Below are 16,626 nucleotides of genomic sequence, written 5' to 3' on the forward strand. Positions count from 1 at the left end.
GCATGCCTGGTGCTAGAAACACTAAAGTGTGCCTTCTTCCACGACGTGTCCCCGGGGTTGGCAAGCCTAGTGCGGTTCCTCATCAACATAGAATTCTTTCGTCTACACATGCCCGGTGCTGACAACACTGACATGTTCCATCGTCCACGATGTGTCCACCAAGCCTAGCAAGTCCAGTGAGGTGCCTTGTCAACATCGACTTCTTTCGTCTATGCATGCCCGATGCTGACAACACCGACATGTGCTATCACAATGCTTTGTCAACATCGTATTTTTCCCAGCGCACCCCTACCTCGAGTCCACTGTGCACAAGACTAACTCGGCGCCTCTGTGCCCCCGCGGCTCCACAGTGACTACCTTGACACCGGCCACCCCGACTGGACATAGACCACTTCGTCCCTCGCGCAACTACCTCGACCACGACTATACCATCCTACATTCTCACGTACATCAACATGGGCACAAATATCTAACGTCTTACTTGAACAACCTCGTTGGTTTCCACACTAGCCAGGAATTCCGTCGATGCATCGACCATTACGACTTATGTGTGTGTGGGGGGGGGGGGGGGGTATCCGTCGGCTTACATTCTGGTACCTCTTCAGTCTCATCACCTGTGTCGCTACCTTTGTGACTGTGGGGCGTTGTTGAGTATCGTAATTAGTTAGGAAATATAAAATAGACTACGAACTATTTCAGCTTCTCTTGTACTTCAAGTTGATCATGTACATCTATAGGTATAGGCACGAGGCTCAAGCAATAAACATTAATGCCCTTCTCTATTCCTCTTTACGTTTAGAAACAAAAATAAATAAAATTAAACAAGATATCGGCTCTGTGTTGACTACTTACCTACTGCAGTTTGTGTTCCACAAGTTGGTTGACAAAGTCAAAAGACTACGAAAATATAGATGCAAGAGACTAGCTTGCGGTTTGTGCCTAAAAAATGATTTAGTTTGCAGCCTGAGCGATCAGTTATAAGCAATAAAAAGAAGGCAACAACCGCGTCGTGTCTTTGCCTATAGATAAATAAATAATTTCCAAGAGAAGGAGTACTGAGATCTATTAACTTGAACATTTATTTATTCAACCTGACTGACATTTTTACAATAAATAGGCACCGAGCCAGCTGGATTTGGTACTCACAAATTTGATCCCCTATGTGCATGCATACATACCGAGGCACTAATTCTATCCATTTATTATTATTATTTAATTTTGGCACATCAGATTGCAATAGAGATAGCCACCATCAAGACTGAGGGATTTCTCCGTGGTGGCCCTCAGCACCACCTCCTGCTCGGGTGACACCATTGCATTCAGTGGGGGCGCTCTATATTCTTCTTGAGCCGTTCGCCGGCGTTGGGATCGAAATTGATCGCTGCAAGTGCAAGCGTATATAAAATACCGTTGTTGACCATTTCACGGACTACGGGAGGGGCCAGAACTTATATTAGGTAAAAACGAGGCAGCTGAGTACTCACCGCATTCTACGATGGGGCTGGTCGTGATCATCACCGCGACAACGATGAGGAACATGATGGCGAGAAGACGAGCAGATCTTGCCAAGGATGCCATTGTACGCGCTATGACAGGGGGCTGATAACCTATGACAGGGGGCTGGTTATCAGTTTGAGTTGATTTATGCTTCTTCTTAATCTGATTAGTGTGATCTGTCTTGTCCTTGCAAGCCGTGGTATTTATAGTAACAGACATGTATGCAACTGGTTTGGAAGGGATGCACACATGACTAAGTCTAAGGGCACGTGGTGTTATGCCTATATTTAACTAATCGGTTACTCGAAAGGTGAGAACAACAGGTGTGAATGAACGTTTTATTTTGGAACTTGGCCTCGTATATATGACAGTCAAAGCTTCTAGCAGCACACGTGTATTCATGGTAAACACGTAGAATAATTCAGAAACCTTTCACCCAGTTGCTCTATATGGCACATCCATGACATACCAAGTTTTTGCAACTAATGATCAAAGAAATAAAAAAAAAAGGAACATCACACCCATTGGAAATTACCCGAAATAGTTACACTTGAGTTTAAACCAACATCACATATAGTCCGTACGATACAAATGAAAACGACAGTATGATGCAAATATATTACATAAAATTTAAAACTAAAACTAGATAAAACTTTAAAACTAGATAAAACTAGACTACTTTTCATCATTGTCCTCGTTGCTGCCAGGGTTCATATGAACACGTCCGTCCACCCCTCATCGTTCGAGCCTCACAAGATGACCGGGTTCTCCGACTAGGAAATCGCCAAAGCCTTCGGCTTACGCTTCTTGTTGCATTTCGCAAGTCGGTCCGCCCTCCTTCGTGCCCAAAACGCGTGTTCGTCGGTGACATCTTGCGGGAATCGCTCGCGCCACACCGTCATGGCCTGCTCATTCATCTCGGTGATGAGGAGACTGCACTCCCACCTCTGCTTGATGTTGAGGTCCTCCGCGGTGATTAGCCGCGGTGGAGGCGCGTGGGCCTACACCTCCTCGCGCGTCTGAATTTCCGGGAAATTCATCTGAGCCCGTGGCCTCCTGAGCCGCCACGCCGCCGCGGTGTACACGCGGGCGGCAGCTTGGGAGGTCTCGAACGTCCCGAACCCGAGGCGTGTCGGACCGGAGCATATCTCTTCCTAGTACACGTCGAAGGGACGGGCCCAGACACCGCGCTAGCCGGAGCTTCTCCGGGCGCGCGAAGGTATGGCGGCTGCAGGGAAGAAGGCGACGGGGGCGAAGAGAGAGGCGCCAGAGACGACGAAGAATGTCGCAGGGGCAGCGGCGCGGAGAAATCGGCGGGTAGTGGGGGCGGCGGGGCAGAGAAAGCGGCCAAAAATAGCGGTTGGCGGGCTCTAATGCGTTGCTTTAATCGAGCCTGCAACATCACAGACCAAAAGTGCCCCACGCGCACGCAGTATTTTTACTGCACCGAACTTTCCCGCGAGTCCTGAAGCGCACACACAGGATGCGCGCATGAAAAATGATTTTTCTTCTCCACGCGCCTGTTGGAGTTGCTCTAAGGTTAGTTCATCGTCGTTTGCACCACAAAGCGAATAGCTACTTAACAAATGTTCACTAAAAACATACTTGTTTGTTGAGATTTATTAATTAATTCAATTACTTTGCGCTTGGTTGTCTACGTTTCAAGTTAATTAATAATTTGTTCAATTAGTTAAATTAGTTTCCATTTGCTCACCACGTAAACGACAGAAACACCACGAGACCAGCAAGAGAAAAGCACCCACATTCCACACTAGGAATGATTTCATCTCTCCACTAGTAGAAAACATGACTTTAGTCCTGGTTCGAGACGGGCTTTAGTTCCGGTTTTTCAACCGGGACAAAACAATCGGTACCAAAGGTCCAAACCTTTAGTCCCGGTTTTCTTACGAACCGGACCCGAAGGATCTCCACGTGGCCGCTGCGGGGCGTCCAGATAGGAGGAACTTTTGTCCCGATTGATAACAACAACTATGATCAAAAGGCAGCCCCGCGTCAGCAGCTTGCAGGCGCTGGGTTTTTTTTTTGAAATGGGGAGTTAGGATTTTGGAGGGTTTTATTAGGGGTTTCATATTGTGTTAGCTAGCTACTACATACAGAGAGAAGTGATATCTCGCTCTTCGTGCTTCATCGACGGTAGCTACTACCTATAGAGAGAACTTGATGCTAGCTAGTAAGTAAATGAACGAACCATTAATTACACAACTTCGTCATGAACATATATAGAGAGAAGTGACCTCTTGTTCTCCGTGCTTGGTCGAACAACTCGACGCTACTATGTATAGTACACGATCATGCATATATACAATATATAACATCTCTTGCGATCCCTAACTAGTTAATATCTATCGTCCACCAAAATCGGTAAGGAAATCCTGATGATATGCCCCGTCTGATGGTATGACATGCTCAACAAAGAATCCCGTCAATTCCTTTTGAATTGCTCGTATGCGATCAGTTGGTAGGAGTTCTTGCCGCATACGCTCGATCTAATTTAAAGAAGGGCATCAATATATATATATATATGTATATATATATATATATATGTATATATATGTATATATATATATATATATATCAACACAGTTGATGGTAATAAAATAAAAATGTGAAGGGCTACTATCGGGGCTGTTTCCAACTGTACATCTTTGCTTATGAAATCAGCAGGACTGAAACCAGGATAATTAGCGGCCACTACTCCCGATTCAACATCAGTGACATCGGTAAACACCTTGAGAGGGGGGCACGATTGCTTCTGCTGTTCGCCGAGCTAGAGAATTTGTTTCCCACTTCTCGAACCATTGGTGTTTAAGCTTTCCGACTGCTTCGCTTTAGTGTGTGTCTTTTGAATAATTCGCTCATAGTGTGATGGCAGCGGACGTGGTACCGATGGTGGTCTCTCAAGGGCATCCAGATAGCGCTTCGCTTTTACCGGATCAACATTCTCCTTTGGAGGTGGACGTTTAGGTGCAAAATGGGCCTTAGTATAGGCGGCCACGGTTTTCGTGTTTTTCTCGGGAGTCATCTCATATGGTAACTTTGGAAGAGGCTTGAGGCTTGGACCATATTTAAATTTCTTCCCGCCTCTAGTACTGCTAGCCACCGGAGCGGCGGCGTCTCTCTTCGTCAGTTGCTGACGCGCCGGTGGAGGCGGAGGAGCAGGAGGTGGAGTGCGCTCACGCGTCGGAGGAGGTGGAGTTTTGACGAGTTCCCCGTAACCGGACCCCAGGGTTCCCAGAATGTTTGGATCGTAGAAGGACCCAAAATCAGTGACTAATAGCATACAAAACAGGCCAGAATAGGCTAAAAGCTTGAGTTTTGACGAGTTCCCCGTAACCATACCACGGGGTTCCCGAAACATTCGGATAGCAGCGGGACCCAAAATCAGTGACTAGTAGCATAGAAAACTCGCAAGAATAGGCCAAAACTGTGAGTTTTGATGAGTTCCCCATAACCGGACCCAAGGCTCCCGACACGTTCGCATCGCATCGGGACCCAAAATGAACGACTAATAGGATAGAAAAGTGGCCAGAATAGGCCAAAACTGCGACTTTTGATGAGTTCCCCGTAACTGGACCCCGAGGTTCCACAAACGTTCGGCTCACAGCGGGACCCAAAATCAGTGACTAGTAGCATACTAAACTGGCCGGAATAGCCCAAAATTGCGAGTTTTGACGAGTTCCCCTTAACCGGACCCAAAGGTTCCCGAAACATTCGGATCACATCGAGACCTAAAATCAGTTACTAATAGCATAGAAAACTAACCGGAATATGCGAAAACTGTTAGTTTTGACGATTTCCCCCTAACCGGACCCCGGGGTTCCCGAAACGTTCGGATCCTAGGAGGACCCAAAATCAGTGACCAATAGCATAGAAAACTTGTCACAATAGGTCAAAACTATGAGGTTTGACGAGTTCCACGTAATCGGACCCCGGGGTTCCCAAAACGTTCGGATCGCAGCGGGACCCAAAATTAGTGAGTAATAGCATACACAACTGGCCAGAATAGGTCAAAACTGCGAGTTTTGACGAGTTTCCGTAACCAGACCCCGGGCTTCCCGAAACATTCAGATCGCAGCGGGACCCAAAATTAGTGAGTAATAGCATACAAAACGCACCAGAATAGGCAAAAACTATGAGTTTTGACGAGTTCCGTATAACCGGACCCAGGGGTTCCCGAAATGTTCAGATCGCATCGGGATCCCAAATCATTGACTAGTAGGATAGAAAACTGTCCGAAAGAGGCCAAAACTGCGAGTTTTGACGAGTTCCCCGTAACCGGACCCCGAGGTTCCGGAAATGTTTGGATCACACCGGGACCCAAAAAATCAATAGCTAATAGCATATAAAACTGGCCGGAATAGGCCAAAAACTGCGAGTTTTGACGAGTTCCCCGTAATCGGACCCCGAGGTTCCGAAAAAGTTTGGACCACAGCGGGACCCAAAATCAGTGACTAATAGCATACAAAACTGGCCGGAATAGGCCAAAACTGCGAGTTTTGTTTAGTTCCCCGTAACAAGACCAAGTATTCCCGAAACATTTCGATCACATCGGGATCCAAAATCAATGACTAATAGCATACACAACTGACTGGAATAGGCCAAAATTGTGAGTTTTGACGAGTTCCCGTAACCAGACCCCGAGGTTCCCAAAACGTTCGGATCACAACGGGACACAAAATCAGTGACATACAAAACTGGCCGGAATAGGCCAAAACTGCGAGTTTTTACGAGTTCCCCGTAACTAGACCCAATGGTTCTCAAAACATTTGGATCACATTGGGGCCCAAAATCAGTGTCTAATAGCACACAAAACTGGCTGGAATAGGCCAAAGCTGCGAGTTTTGACGAGTACCCCGTAATCGGACCCTGGTTTTTCAGAAACGTTCGGATCACAGCGGTACCCAAAATTAGTGACTAATAGCATACAAAACTAGCCAGAATAGGCCAAAACTACGAGTTTTGACGACTTCCCCGCAACCGAACCCCAGGGTTCCCGAAACGTTTGGATCGCAACGAAACCCAAAATCAGTGACTAATAGCATACTAAACTGGCCGGAATAGCCCAAAATTGCGAGTTTTGATGAGTTCCCCGTAACCGGACCCAAGGGTTCCCGAAATAGTCAGATCACATCAAGACCCAAAATCAGTGACTAATAGCATAGAAAAGTGGTCGGAATAGGCCAAAACTGCGAGTTTTTACGAGTTCCCCGTAACTGGACCCTGAGGTTCCGCAAACGTTCGGATCACAGCGGGACCCAAAATCAGTGACTAATAGCATACTACACTGTCGGCATAGCCCAAAATTGCGAGTTTTAACGAGTTCTTCGTACCCGGATCCAAGGGTTCCCGAAAGATTCGGGTAACATCGAGACCTAAAATCAGTGACTAATAGCATACAAAACTGATCGGAATATGTGAAAACGGTTAGTTTTGACGATTTCCCCATAACCGGACCCCGGGGTTCTCGAAACGTTCGGATCCTAGGAGGACCCAAAATCAGTGACCAATAGAATAGAAAACTGGCCACAATAGGCCAATACTATGAGGTTTGACGAGTTCCACATAACCGGACCCCGGGGTTTCCGAAACGTTCGGATCGCAGCGGGACCCAATAATAACCAAGACGTATATGAAGGAGATGCCAACATAAAACACCTTTTGAACTATGGTAAGCTTGGGACTAAGGGCAGCCAAACCACCAGTTGGAAGCCGAGAAGAAGCAACAGTTACAAACTGGCAGAATGCATGCTGTTGATCAGGGGTAAATTTCGCCATGATCTCAAGTAGCTTCGCCATGATCTCGAGTAGCTGCAGACAACGAGAGGATCAAGATATCATTAAACATATACAGTGCCAGATTAAGGTATAGGAAAATAAGGGTGTACTTACATTTATAATGGCAGGACTTTTAGGAGTAAACCGGTGATCAAATTTTATGTTATCCACCAGTGATTTGGCCTGCAGCAATCAAGGCCAGTTCAGTGGAAATGTAACAGGACACAAGTGAAATCAAGAGAGGGAGATGAAGCGTTACCTCCCATATTTCTTGACGACCACATATTAGATAGTCAAGCTCTTGAGGTGAAAATATTTGGAGGGATGAGATATCAAAGACCTAAAACAAAGAAAAGTACACAGTCATTTAGGAAAAGTAAATAAGTCTCGATACATCTACACAATGATTAAAAGGAGTTGACAAGCGAACAGAATGAGGTCGCACCTGGCTAAAACCTGATATGAAAGCTTCAACCTGCTTCATAATCCCTGACTTCACTGTCGCATCGACTACCAAAGAAACATACTCCTCTAGGTTGTGGATATTAACCTAAGGGAAAGAATAAACTCTATTTATCACTTCCCGCATAAAAAGAAGAGCAAATGTGAACACGAAATCCCTAACATGAACACATCACTTACAATTATGTTTTGCTCGCCTTCTTTGAGAACATAATCAGGAAAACCTGGAAGAGTAAAAGCTAAACACAGGTCCTCGATAGGAGCTCCACGGAGGGAATTGAGGAAGAACAACAAAGAACCGAAGAGGAACCAGACAATCATGGCGAAGGAATTTTTCTCGAATTAACAAAGTCCGGCGAGGTTTATATTTGACCTCTGGTGATCATTAGATGTATTAATTCATGTGTCGGAGGTAGTTACCACTAACTGGTAGACATCATTTTCCATATATATGGTCATACGAAAAATTCTATGATATATACATAACGTCTACAGTATATGATGGTGTAAAATATGTTTGAAATGAAAAATAGAAAATGAAAAGCAAAAATAATAAACAATAAACCCTAAAACCCAAAACCCCAAAGCACCAAAGCCTTTACTCCCGGTTGGTGCCCGCGGTGCGAGCTGCCAACCACGTGGATGTGTATTAGTCCCAGGTCGTGGTCAACCGGGACTAGGGGGGCTTTAGTCCCAAGTTATTAGTCCCGGTTGATGACCCGGGACTAAAGGCCCTTACCAACCAGGACTACAACCTCGTTTTCTACTAGTGGGTGGATCAGGCAGCGAGCACACACCGGTGCGCGACGAAGGCCTCGTTGCCGACCTCAAATGTCACATCAACGCCCACCTTACTCTGAAGGAGAGCGCTAACACGTTGATGTATGTCCGGCGGGAGCACCTCCGTGCCGTCAAGACCACCGACATTATCATCTCAAGGGCGTATGTTCTTGTAAACCTGTCGTTGCCCTAGCTCGGAGCGTTGTGGGCTGCGAGCTAAACGAGTACTAGAATGTACCTTCTCGACCTAGTCGTCGAGACTTAAATAAACTTTGCATCCGGGACCTCCTCGACACCGGTGTCATAGAAAGGGTTAGAAACAGCGAAATGAAGCTGGTGCATAACGAGATGTTGTCATTCGGGAAATAGTCGAATCATGGCCTCCCGACGAGAGGGCCGGCGGTTATGCTCTCGCCCATGGACATTAGCTCTTTTGTGCGCGAGTAGCCCTTGACCATGAGCAGGTCTTTGCATGCCTGGTGCTAGAAACACTAAAGTGTGCCTTCTTCCACGACGTGTCCCCGGGGTTGGCAAGCCTAGTGCGGTTCCTCATCAACATCGAATTCTTTCGTCTACACATGCCCGGTGCTGACAACACTGACATGTTCCATCGTCCACGATGTGTCCACCAAGCCTAGCAAGTCCAGTGAGGTGCCTTGTCAACATCGACTTCTTTCGTCTATGCATGCCCGATGCTGACAACACCGACATGTGCCATCACAATGCTTTGTCAACATCGTATTTTTCCCAGCGCACCCCTACCTCGAGTCCACTGTGCACAAGACTAACTCGGCGCCTCTGTGCCCCCGCGGCTCCACAGTGACTACCTTGACACCGGCCACCCCGACTGGACATAGACCACTTCGTCCCTCGCGCAACTACCTCGACCACGACTATACCATCCTACATTCTCACGTACATCAACATGGGCACAAATATCTAACGTCTTACTTGAACAACCTCGTTGGTTTCCACACTAGCCAGGAATTCCGTCGATGCATCGACCATTACGACTTATGTGTGTGTGTGTGGGGGGGGGGGGGGGGTATCCGTCGGCTTACATTCTGGTACCTCTTCAGTCTCATCACCTGTGTCGCTACCTTTGTGACTGTGGCGCGTTGTTGAGTATCATAATTAGTTAGGAAATATAAAATAGACTACGAACTATTTCAGCTTCTCTTGTACTTCAAGTTGATCATGTACATCTATAGGTATAGGCACGAGGCTCAAGCAATAAACATTAATGCCCTTCTCTATTCCTCTTTACGTTTAGAAACAAAAATAAATAAAATTAAACAAGATATCGGCTCTCTGTTGACTACTTACCTACTTCAGTTTGTGTTCCACAAGTTGGTTGACAAAGTCAAAAGACTACGAAAATATAGATGTAAGAGACTAGCTTGCGGTTTGTGCCTAAAAAATGATTTAGTTTGCAGCCTGAGCGATCAGTTATAAGCAATAAAAAGAAGGCAACAACCGCGTCGTGTCTTTGCCTATAGATAAATAAATAATTTCCAAGAGAAGGAGTACTGAGATCTATTAACTTGAACATTTATTTATTCAACCTGACTGACATTTTTACAATAAATAGGCACCGAGCCAGCTGGATTTGGTACTCACAAATTTGATCCCCTATGTGCATGCATACATACCGAGGCACTAATTCTATCCATTTATTATTATTATTTAATTTTGGCACATCAGATTGCAATAGAGATAGCCACCATCAAGACTGAGGGATTTCTCCGTGGTGGCCCTCAGCACCACCTCCTGCTCGGGTGACACCATTGCATTCAGTGGGGGCGCTCTATATTCTTCTTGAGCCGTTCGCCGGCGTTGGGATCGAAATTGATCGCTGCAAGTGCAAGCGTATATAAAATACCGTTGTTGACCATTTCACGGACTACGGGAGGGGCCAGAACTTATATTAGGTAAAAACGAGGCAGCTGAGTACTCACCGCATTCTACGATGGGGCTGGTCGTGATCATCACCGCGACAACGATGAGGAACATGATGGCGAGAAGACGAGCAGATCTTGCCAAGGATGCCATTGTACGCGCTATGACAGGGGGCTGATAACCTATGACAGGGGGCTGGTTATCAGTTTGAGTTGATTTATGCTTCTTCTTAATCTGATTAGTGTGATCTGTCTTGTCCTTGCAAGCCGTGGTATTTATAGTAACAGACATGTATGCAACTGGTTTGGAAGGGATGCACACATGACTAAGTCTAAGGGCACGTGGTGTTATGCCTATATTTAACTAATCGGTTACTCGAAAGGTGAGAACAACAGGTGTGAATGAACGTTTTATTTTGGAACTTGGCCTCGTATATATGACAGTCAAAGCTTCTAGCAGCACACGTGTATTCATGGTAAACACGTAGAATAATTCAGAAAACTTTCACCGAGTTGCTCTATATGGCACATCCATGACATACCAAGTTTTTGCAACTAATGATCAAAGAAATAAAAAAAAAGGAACATCACACCCATTGGAAATTACCCGAAATAGTTACACTTGAGTTTAAACCAACATCACATATAGTCCGTACGATACAAATGAAAACGACAGTATGATGCAAATATATTACATAAAATTTAAAACTAAAACTAGATAAAACTAGACTACTTTTCATCATTGTCCTCGCTGCTGCCAGGGTTCATATGAACACGTCCCGAACCCGAGGCGTGTCGGACCGGAGCATATCTCTGCCTAGTACACGTCGAAGGGACGGGCCCAGACACCGCGCTAGCCGGAGCTTTTCCGGGCGCGCGAAGGTATGGCGGCTGCAGGGAAGAAGGCGACGGGGGCGAAGAGAGAGGCGCCAGAGACGACGAAGAATGTCGCAGGGGCAGCGGCGCAGAGAAATCGGTGGGAAGTGGGGGCGGCGGGGCAGAGAAAGCGGCCAAAAATAGCGGTTGGCGGGCTCTAATGCGTTGCTTTAATCGAGCCTGCAACATCACAGACCAAAAGTGCCCCACGCGCACGCAGTTTTTTTACCACGCCGAACTTTCCCGCGAGTCCTGAAGCGCGCACACCGGATGCGCGCATGAAAAATGATTTTTCTTCTGCACGCGCGTGTTGGAGTTGCTCTAAGGTTAGTTCATCGTCGTTTGCACCACAAAGCGAATAGTTACTTAACAAATGTTCACTAAAAACATACTTGTTTGTTGAGATTTATTAATTAATTCAATTACTTTGCGCTTGGTTGTCTACGTTTCAAGTTAATCAATAATTTGTTTAATTAGTTAAATTAGTTTCCATTTGCTCACCACGTAAACGGCAGAAACACCACGAGACCAGCAAGAGAAAAGCACCCACATTCCACACTAGGAATGATTTCATCTCTGCACTAGTAGAAAACATGACTTTAGTCCTGGTTCCACACGGGCTTTAGTCCCGGTTTTTCAACCGGGACAAAACAATCGGTACCAAAGGTCCGAACTTTTAGTCCCGGTTTTCTTACGAACCGGACCCGAAGGATCTCCACGTGGCCGCTGCGGGGCGTTCAGATAGGAGGAACTTTTGTCCCGATTGATAACAACAACCGTGATCAAAAGGCAGCCCCGCCTCAGCAGCTTGCCGGCGCTGGATTTTTTTTTAATGGGGGGTTAGGATTTTAGAGGGTTTTATTAGGGGTTTCATATTGTGTTAGCTAGCTACTACATATAGAGAGAAGTGATATCTCTTTCTTCGTACTTCGTCGACGGTAGCTACTACCTATAGAGAGAACTTGATGCTAGCTAGTAAGTAAATGAACGAACCATTAATTACACTACTTCGTTATGAACATATATAGAGAGAAGTGACCTCTTGTTCTCCGTGCTTGGTCGAACAACTCGACCCTACTACATATTGTACACGATCATGCATATATACAATATATAACATCTCTTGCGATCCCTAACTAGTTAATATCTATCGTCCACCAAAATCGGTAAGGAAATCCTGATGATATGCCCCGTCTGATGGTATGACATGCTCAACAAAAAATCCCGCAAATTCCTCTTGAATTGCTCGTATGCGATCAGTTGGTAGGAGTTCTTGCCGCATACGCTCGATCTAATTTAAAGAAGGGCATCAATATATATATATATATATATATATATATATATATATATATATATATATATATATATATATCAACAAAGTTGATGGTAATAAAATAAAAATGTGAAGGGCTACTATCGGGGCTGTTTCCAACTGTACATCTTTGCTTATGAAATCAGCAGGACTGAAACCAGGATAATTAGCGGCCACTACTCCCGATTCAACATCAGTGACATCGGTAAACACCTTGAGAGGGGGGCACGATTGCTTCTGCTGTTCGCCGAGCTAGAGAATTTGTTTCCCACTTCTCGAACCATTGGTGTTTAAGCTTTCCGACTGCTTCGCTTTAGTGTGTGTCTTTTGAATAATTCGCTCATAGTGTGATGGCAGCGGACGTGGTACCGATGGTGGTCTCTCAAGGGCATCCAGATAGCGCTTCGCTTTTACCGGATCAACATTCTCCTTTGGAGGTGGACGTTTAGGTGCAAAATGGGCCTTAGTATAGGCGGCCACGGTTTCCGTGTTTTCCTCGGGAGTCATCTCATATGGTAACTTTGAAAGAGGCTTGAGGCTTGGACCATATTTAAATTTCTTCCCGCCTCTAGTACTGCTAGCCACCGGAGCTGCGGCGTCTCTCTTCGTCAGTTGCTGACGCGCCGGAGGAGGCGGAGGAGGAGGAGGTGGAGTGCGCTCACGCGTCGGAGGAGGCGGAGCGCGCTCATGTGCCGGAGGAGTCAGAGGAGGCGGAGTGCGCTCACGCGCCAGAGGAGGCAAAGGAGGAGGAGGCAGAGTGCCCTCACGCGCCAGAGGAGGCGGAGTACACTGACGCGCCGGAGGAGGCAGAGTGCTCTCATGTGCCGGAGGAGGTGGAGGAGGAGGAGGAGGAGTCTGCGGAGGCGTCCAGTGTGAAAGCTTGATGTACTCCTTTCTCCATAGACATATAGACCTTAAAACATTTTCCGCATGAATCTCCCCTTCACCTCTATGGTAGTCAAGCTCCAACTCCTCAAATCCTTCCATTATTTCATCCATAGTCAGAATAGCATAGTCATGTGGAATCGGACGGCAATGAAAAGTTCCCTCAGCTCTAGGAGGTAGATCAGAGCCGACCACCGCCTTCAAGGTCAGGTTGTTCTGGCATTTCGCCATTAGTAAATTTTAACTTAGTGAGCCTTTTAATTAACTCATTTTGAATATATGAACATTTTAACTTAGTAACTTAGTAACTTGGTAAATTTTAACTAAGATGTATACAGTGCGAGATTATAACTTGGTTAGTCTGAAACCCTTTATTATATAACAATAACATCTAATGAGTGACTGTGGTGCATTTATTTTCCAGTGCGTGCGGTGATGTCATCCCATATATATCAACTATAGGAATGGGAGCTTCACATTTTCATTTTAAAAAAGTAGCTTCACATTTTCATTTCAAAAGAAAGACATGCTTCACATTTTCATTTAAAAAATACTACCTTCGAATTTTCATTACAAAAACAAAGCACATTTCCACAAAACATCTCATCTCTCAAAATGGGAGCTTCACATATTATTTCAAATCACATCATGCATATGCAAAATTTCACATTTGTTTCTCTATCTAAAAAACAGAGGACGTCTAAAAAAACAGAGCACATTTCATACATCTCATCTCATTATGCAACACAAATTCATCTATCTATTCATCTCATCTCATCTCATTATGCAACACAAATTCATCTATCTATTCATCTCATCTCATTATGCAACAAAAAACAGAGCATGGCTGGAGCAGTGGCAGCTGGGGCGAGCATGGTCGGACGAGTGGCAGCATGTGTGGCTTGGGAAAGGGGGGCTCACTGGAGGTGCGGGGATGGAGCTATGAAGACCGGCGGCGACGAGGAGCCGGCTCGAGGACACACGGCGACAGAGAGGAGGGCGAGCGAGGAGGTCCGGCGCGAGTGATGGTCAGCGGGCTCGGGGACGGCAGGGCATCGGCGAGGACTGATGGGGATATGTTCCTAGGGTAGGGTCATAGGCCTGACCTACACGTCCTACCTAAGGGCACCTCATAATTAGCTAGGAGACTTTAAGGAGGACTCACACTAGATGGCTACAACATCTAAACCACTCGGTAAATAATCACTCGGTGGATTCCTCATTCACTCGACGGTTAACTTCCACTCAGAAGAGCCAGAAGCCAGTCGACGCAGAAGACCAGACGACAGTCCAGGGAGGCTGACAGGCGAGCGTTCGGCTGGTTGTTGTAAATATCATTTATTGCGTACGTTATTAGCGCCTTTAAACTCCACTAATCGAACCCTTGGTTGTCGGGCATTGATGAGGGGCAGTGCACCCTCTATAAGCCACCCCTCCCCTCTGGCACAAGGGTTCACACCCCTTGTAACACTCATATTCCACTCGACATCAAGCTCCAAGAGCACTGACACATAGGGCTGTTACCTCCACGAAGAGGGACCTGAACTCATACAAGCTTGCCACAGCTAGGACTCTACCCTCTACTTTCGTACCCTACACATCTACTGTGAGACTTGTTCCCACAACAGTTGGCGCCCACCGTGGGGCAGGCGTCTAGGCGATTTCCGGCAAGTTTGCGTTTTTTCGTCTTCACCATGTCTTCCGGCGGAAATCTGTGCTTGGGCAACGAGATCCGTTCCGGCGTGCTCATCTTCATCGCTGATGATTCAGCATGGCTTCAGGAGGCGCCTCTAGACGTTGAGGCGCTCCCGATCCGCGAGGCAACGCACTTTCGTGCAAGCTCCTGCGGAGTTCTACTTCGTCAACCGTCATCTCTGTTGTCGACCTCTCTCCCTGTTGTTCGTCGCCACAAGCAATCCGGTCGCTCGCGGCTTTAGTGCTGGGTGCGTCACGCGTTGACTCATCAAGCATCTTCCCCACAGATTGCGGCCATCGAGCCCGCCACATCTCTTCGCGACGCATCCGACTTGGTGTCGAACCAGTCTAATGTTTCCTCCGAGTGCGAGAGCTCCAACCCTCTGACGGAGGTCTTCATGGTTGGCTCATAGGAGAGCCCGTACGGGTGTTGGTCCAGTTGGCGAGAGTAGCGAGGTTCTTGTGGCGTTCTGTTAGAGCCCGACCGTATTCATCGCGTTGATGCGGGAAACGTGCACCACCCAGGGCATGCGGATCGCGCGGTCGTGGACGAGTGGAGCGCAGCATCGTGTGAGTGCACCCGCGTATAAAGGCTCCGCCCTTTGTGCTATTGTAACGCTTGGTGTCGAGTTCGTGCTCGAAGAAAAATATTTTTGTTGTTGCGGCAGGGCATACGGGCGCCCGAAAACACCACCATGTCATGTGTCTCGTCATTTTTTCCTCCTTCCTCCTTGGTTTGTGCCAGAGAGAGAAGTGTATAGAGAGAGGTAGTGAGCGAGAGGGAGCTGGGCACTGGCGCAAAGAGCAAGCAGAGGTCGTCATCACTGCTCGAGTCCTATATATATGCCTACGAGGCTTAAAGAATAAACATCAGTTTCATTAGTCTCACTCTCTATTCATATTTACATTTAGAAACAAAAATAAAGAAATCTAAACATGATATTCGCTCCCGGTTGACTACTTACCTACTTTAGTTTGTGTTCCACAACTTAGTAGACAAAGTAAAAACACTGCAAAAATATAGCCAAATACTTAAAACAGTCCCGAGCGCACCCATCTTCTGGCCATCCAATCGGTATAGTAGCGTTCACCTGGTAGCTAGATTCCCCGCGCATGCATTTATTTGGGGCTTTAAAATTTTCTAAAATCCGTAAATTTTGACTCTAGCATTGGATTTCGAATCCGTCTTCACCATTGTGTTTGTCGCGATGAGTACTTCAAAACTAGATCCATATGGATAGGTTCCGACATACTATTTTTGAGCAACATTGGGGTGATATTGATACAACTTTAGTGCTAATAAAAAGCAACCTCTTATTAGTGTGTGTAGTATGATCGCCTATCAAAGAATTTTTTTAAATGAAACTTTGATGTTAGATGAGGCAACTTGAGTGCTAAACTCAAGCAACTTTGATGCTATATGAA

General features: G+C 46.3%; 1 protein-coding gene and 2 long non-coding RNA genes across 3 annotated transcripts; all 3 read right to left on the reverse strand.

Moving 5' to 3' along the window:
* Positions 1-1,065: 1,065 nt before the first annotated feature.
* Positions 1,066-2,071, reverse strand: LOC123401990. The gene is made up of 2 exons (XR_006611215.1): positions 1,485-2,071; positions 1,066-1,381 (listed from the first exon to the last, which is right to left on the reverse strand). It is a non-coding gene; the product is annotated as an uncharacterized LOC123401990 (long non-coding RNA).
* Positions 2,072-7,297: 5,226 nt separating this feature from the next.
* LOC123404835 (E3 ubiquitin-protein ligase UPL3-like) lies at positions 7,298-8,277 on the reverse strand. Its single transcript, XM_045098783.1, has 5 exons — positions 7,936-8,277; positions 7,739-7,843; positions 7,553-7,633; positions 7,368-7,476; positions 7,298-7,326 (listed from the first exon to the last, which is right to left on the reverse strand). Exons 1-5 carry the CDS (start codon positions 8,074-8,076, stop codon positions 7,298-7,300), a joined length of 465 nt encoding a protein of 154 aa, XP_044954718.1. The 5' UTR covers positions 8,077-8,277.
* Positions 8,278-10,074: 1,797 nt separating this feature from the next.
* On the reverse strand, positions 10,075-10,963 carry LOC123401991. Its single transcript, XR_006611216.1, has 2 exons — positions 10,494-10,963; positions 10,075-10,390 (listed from the first exon to the last, which is right to left on the reverse strand). It is a non-coding gene; the product is annotated as an uncharacterized LOC123401991 (long non-coding RNA).
* Between the last annotated feature and the right edge of the window lie 5,663 nt (positions 10,964-16,626).

This window comes from Hordeum vulgare, chromosome 6H (genome assembly GCF_904849725.1).
Source record: "Hordeum vulgare subsp. vulgare chromosome 6H, MorexV3_pseudomolecules_assembly, whole genome shotgun sequence".
Taxonomy (NCBI): Eukaryota; Viridiplantae; Streptophyta; class Magnoliopsida; order Poales; family Poaceae; genus Hordeum; species Hordeum vulgare.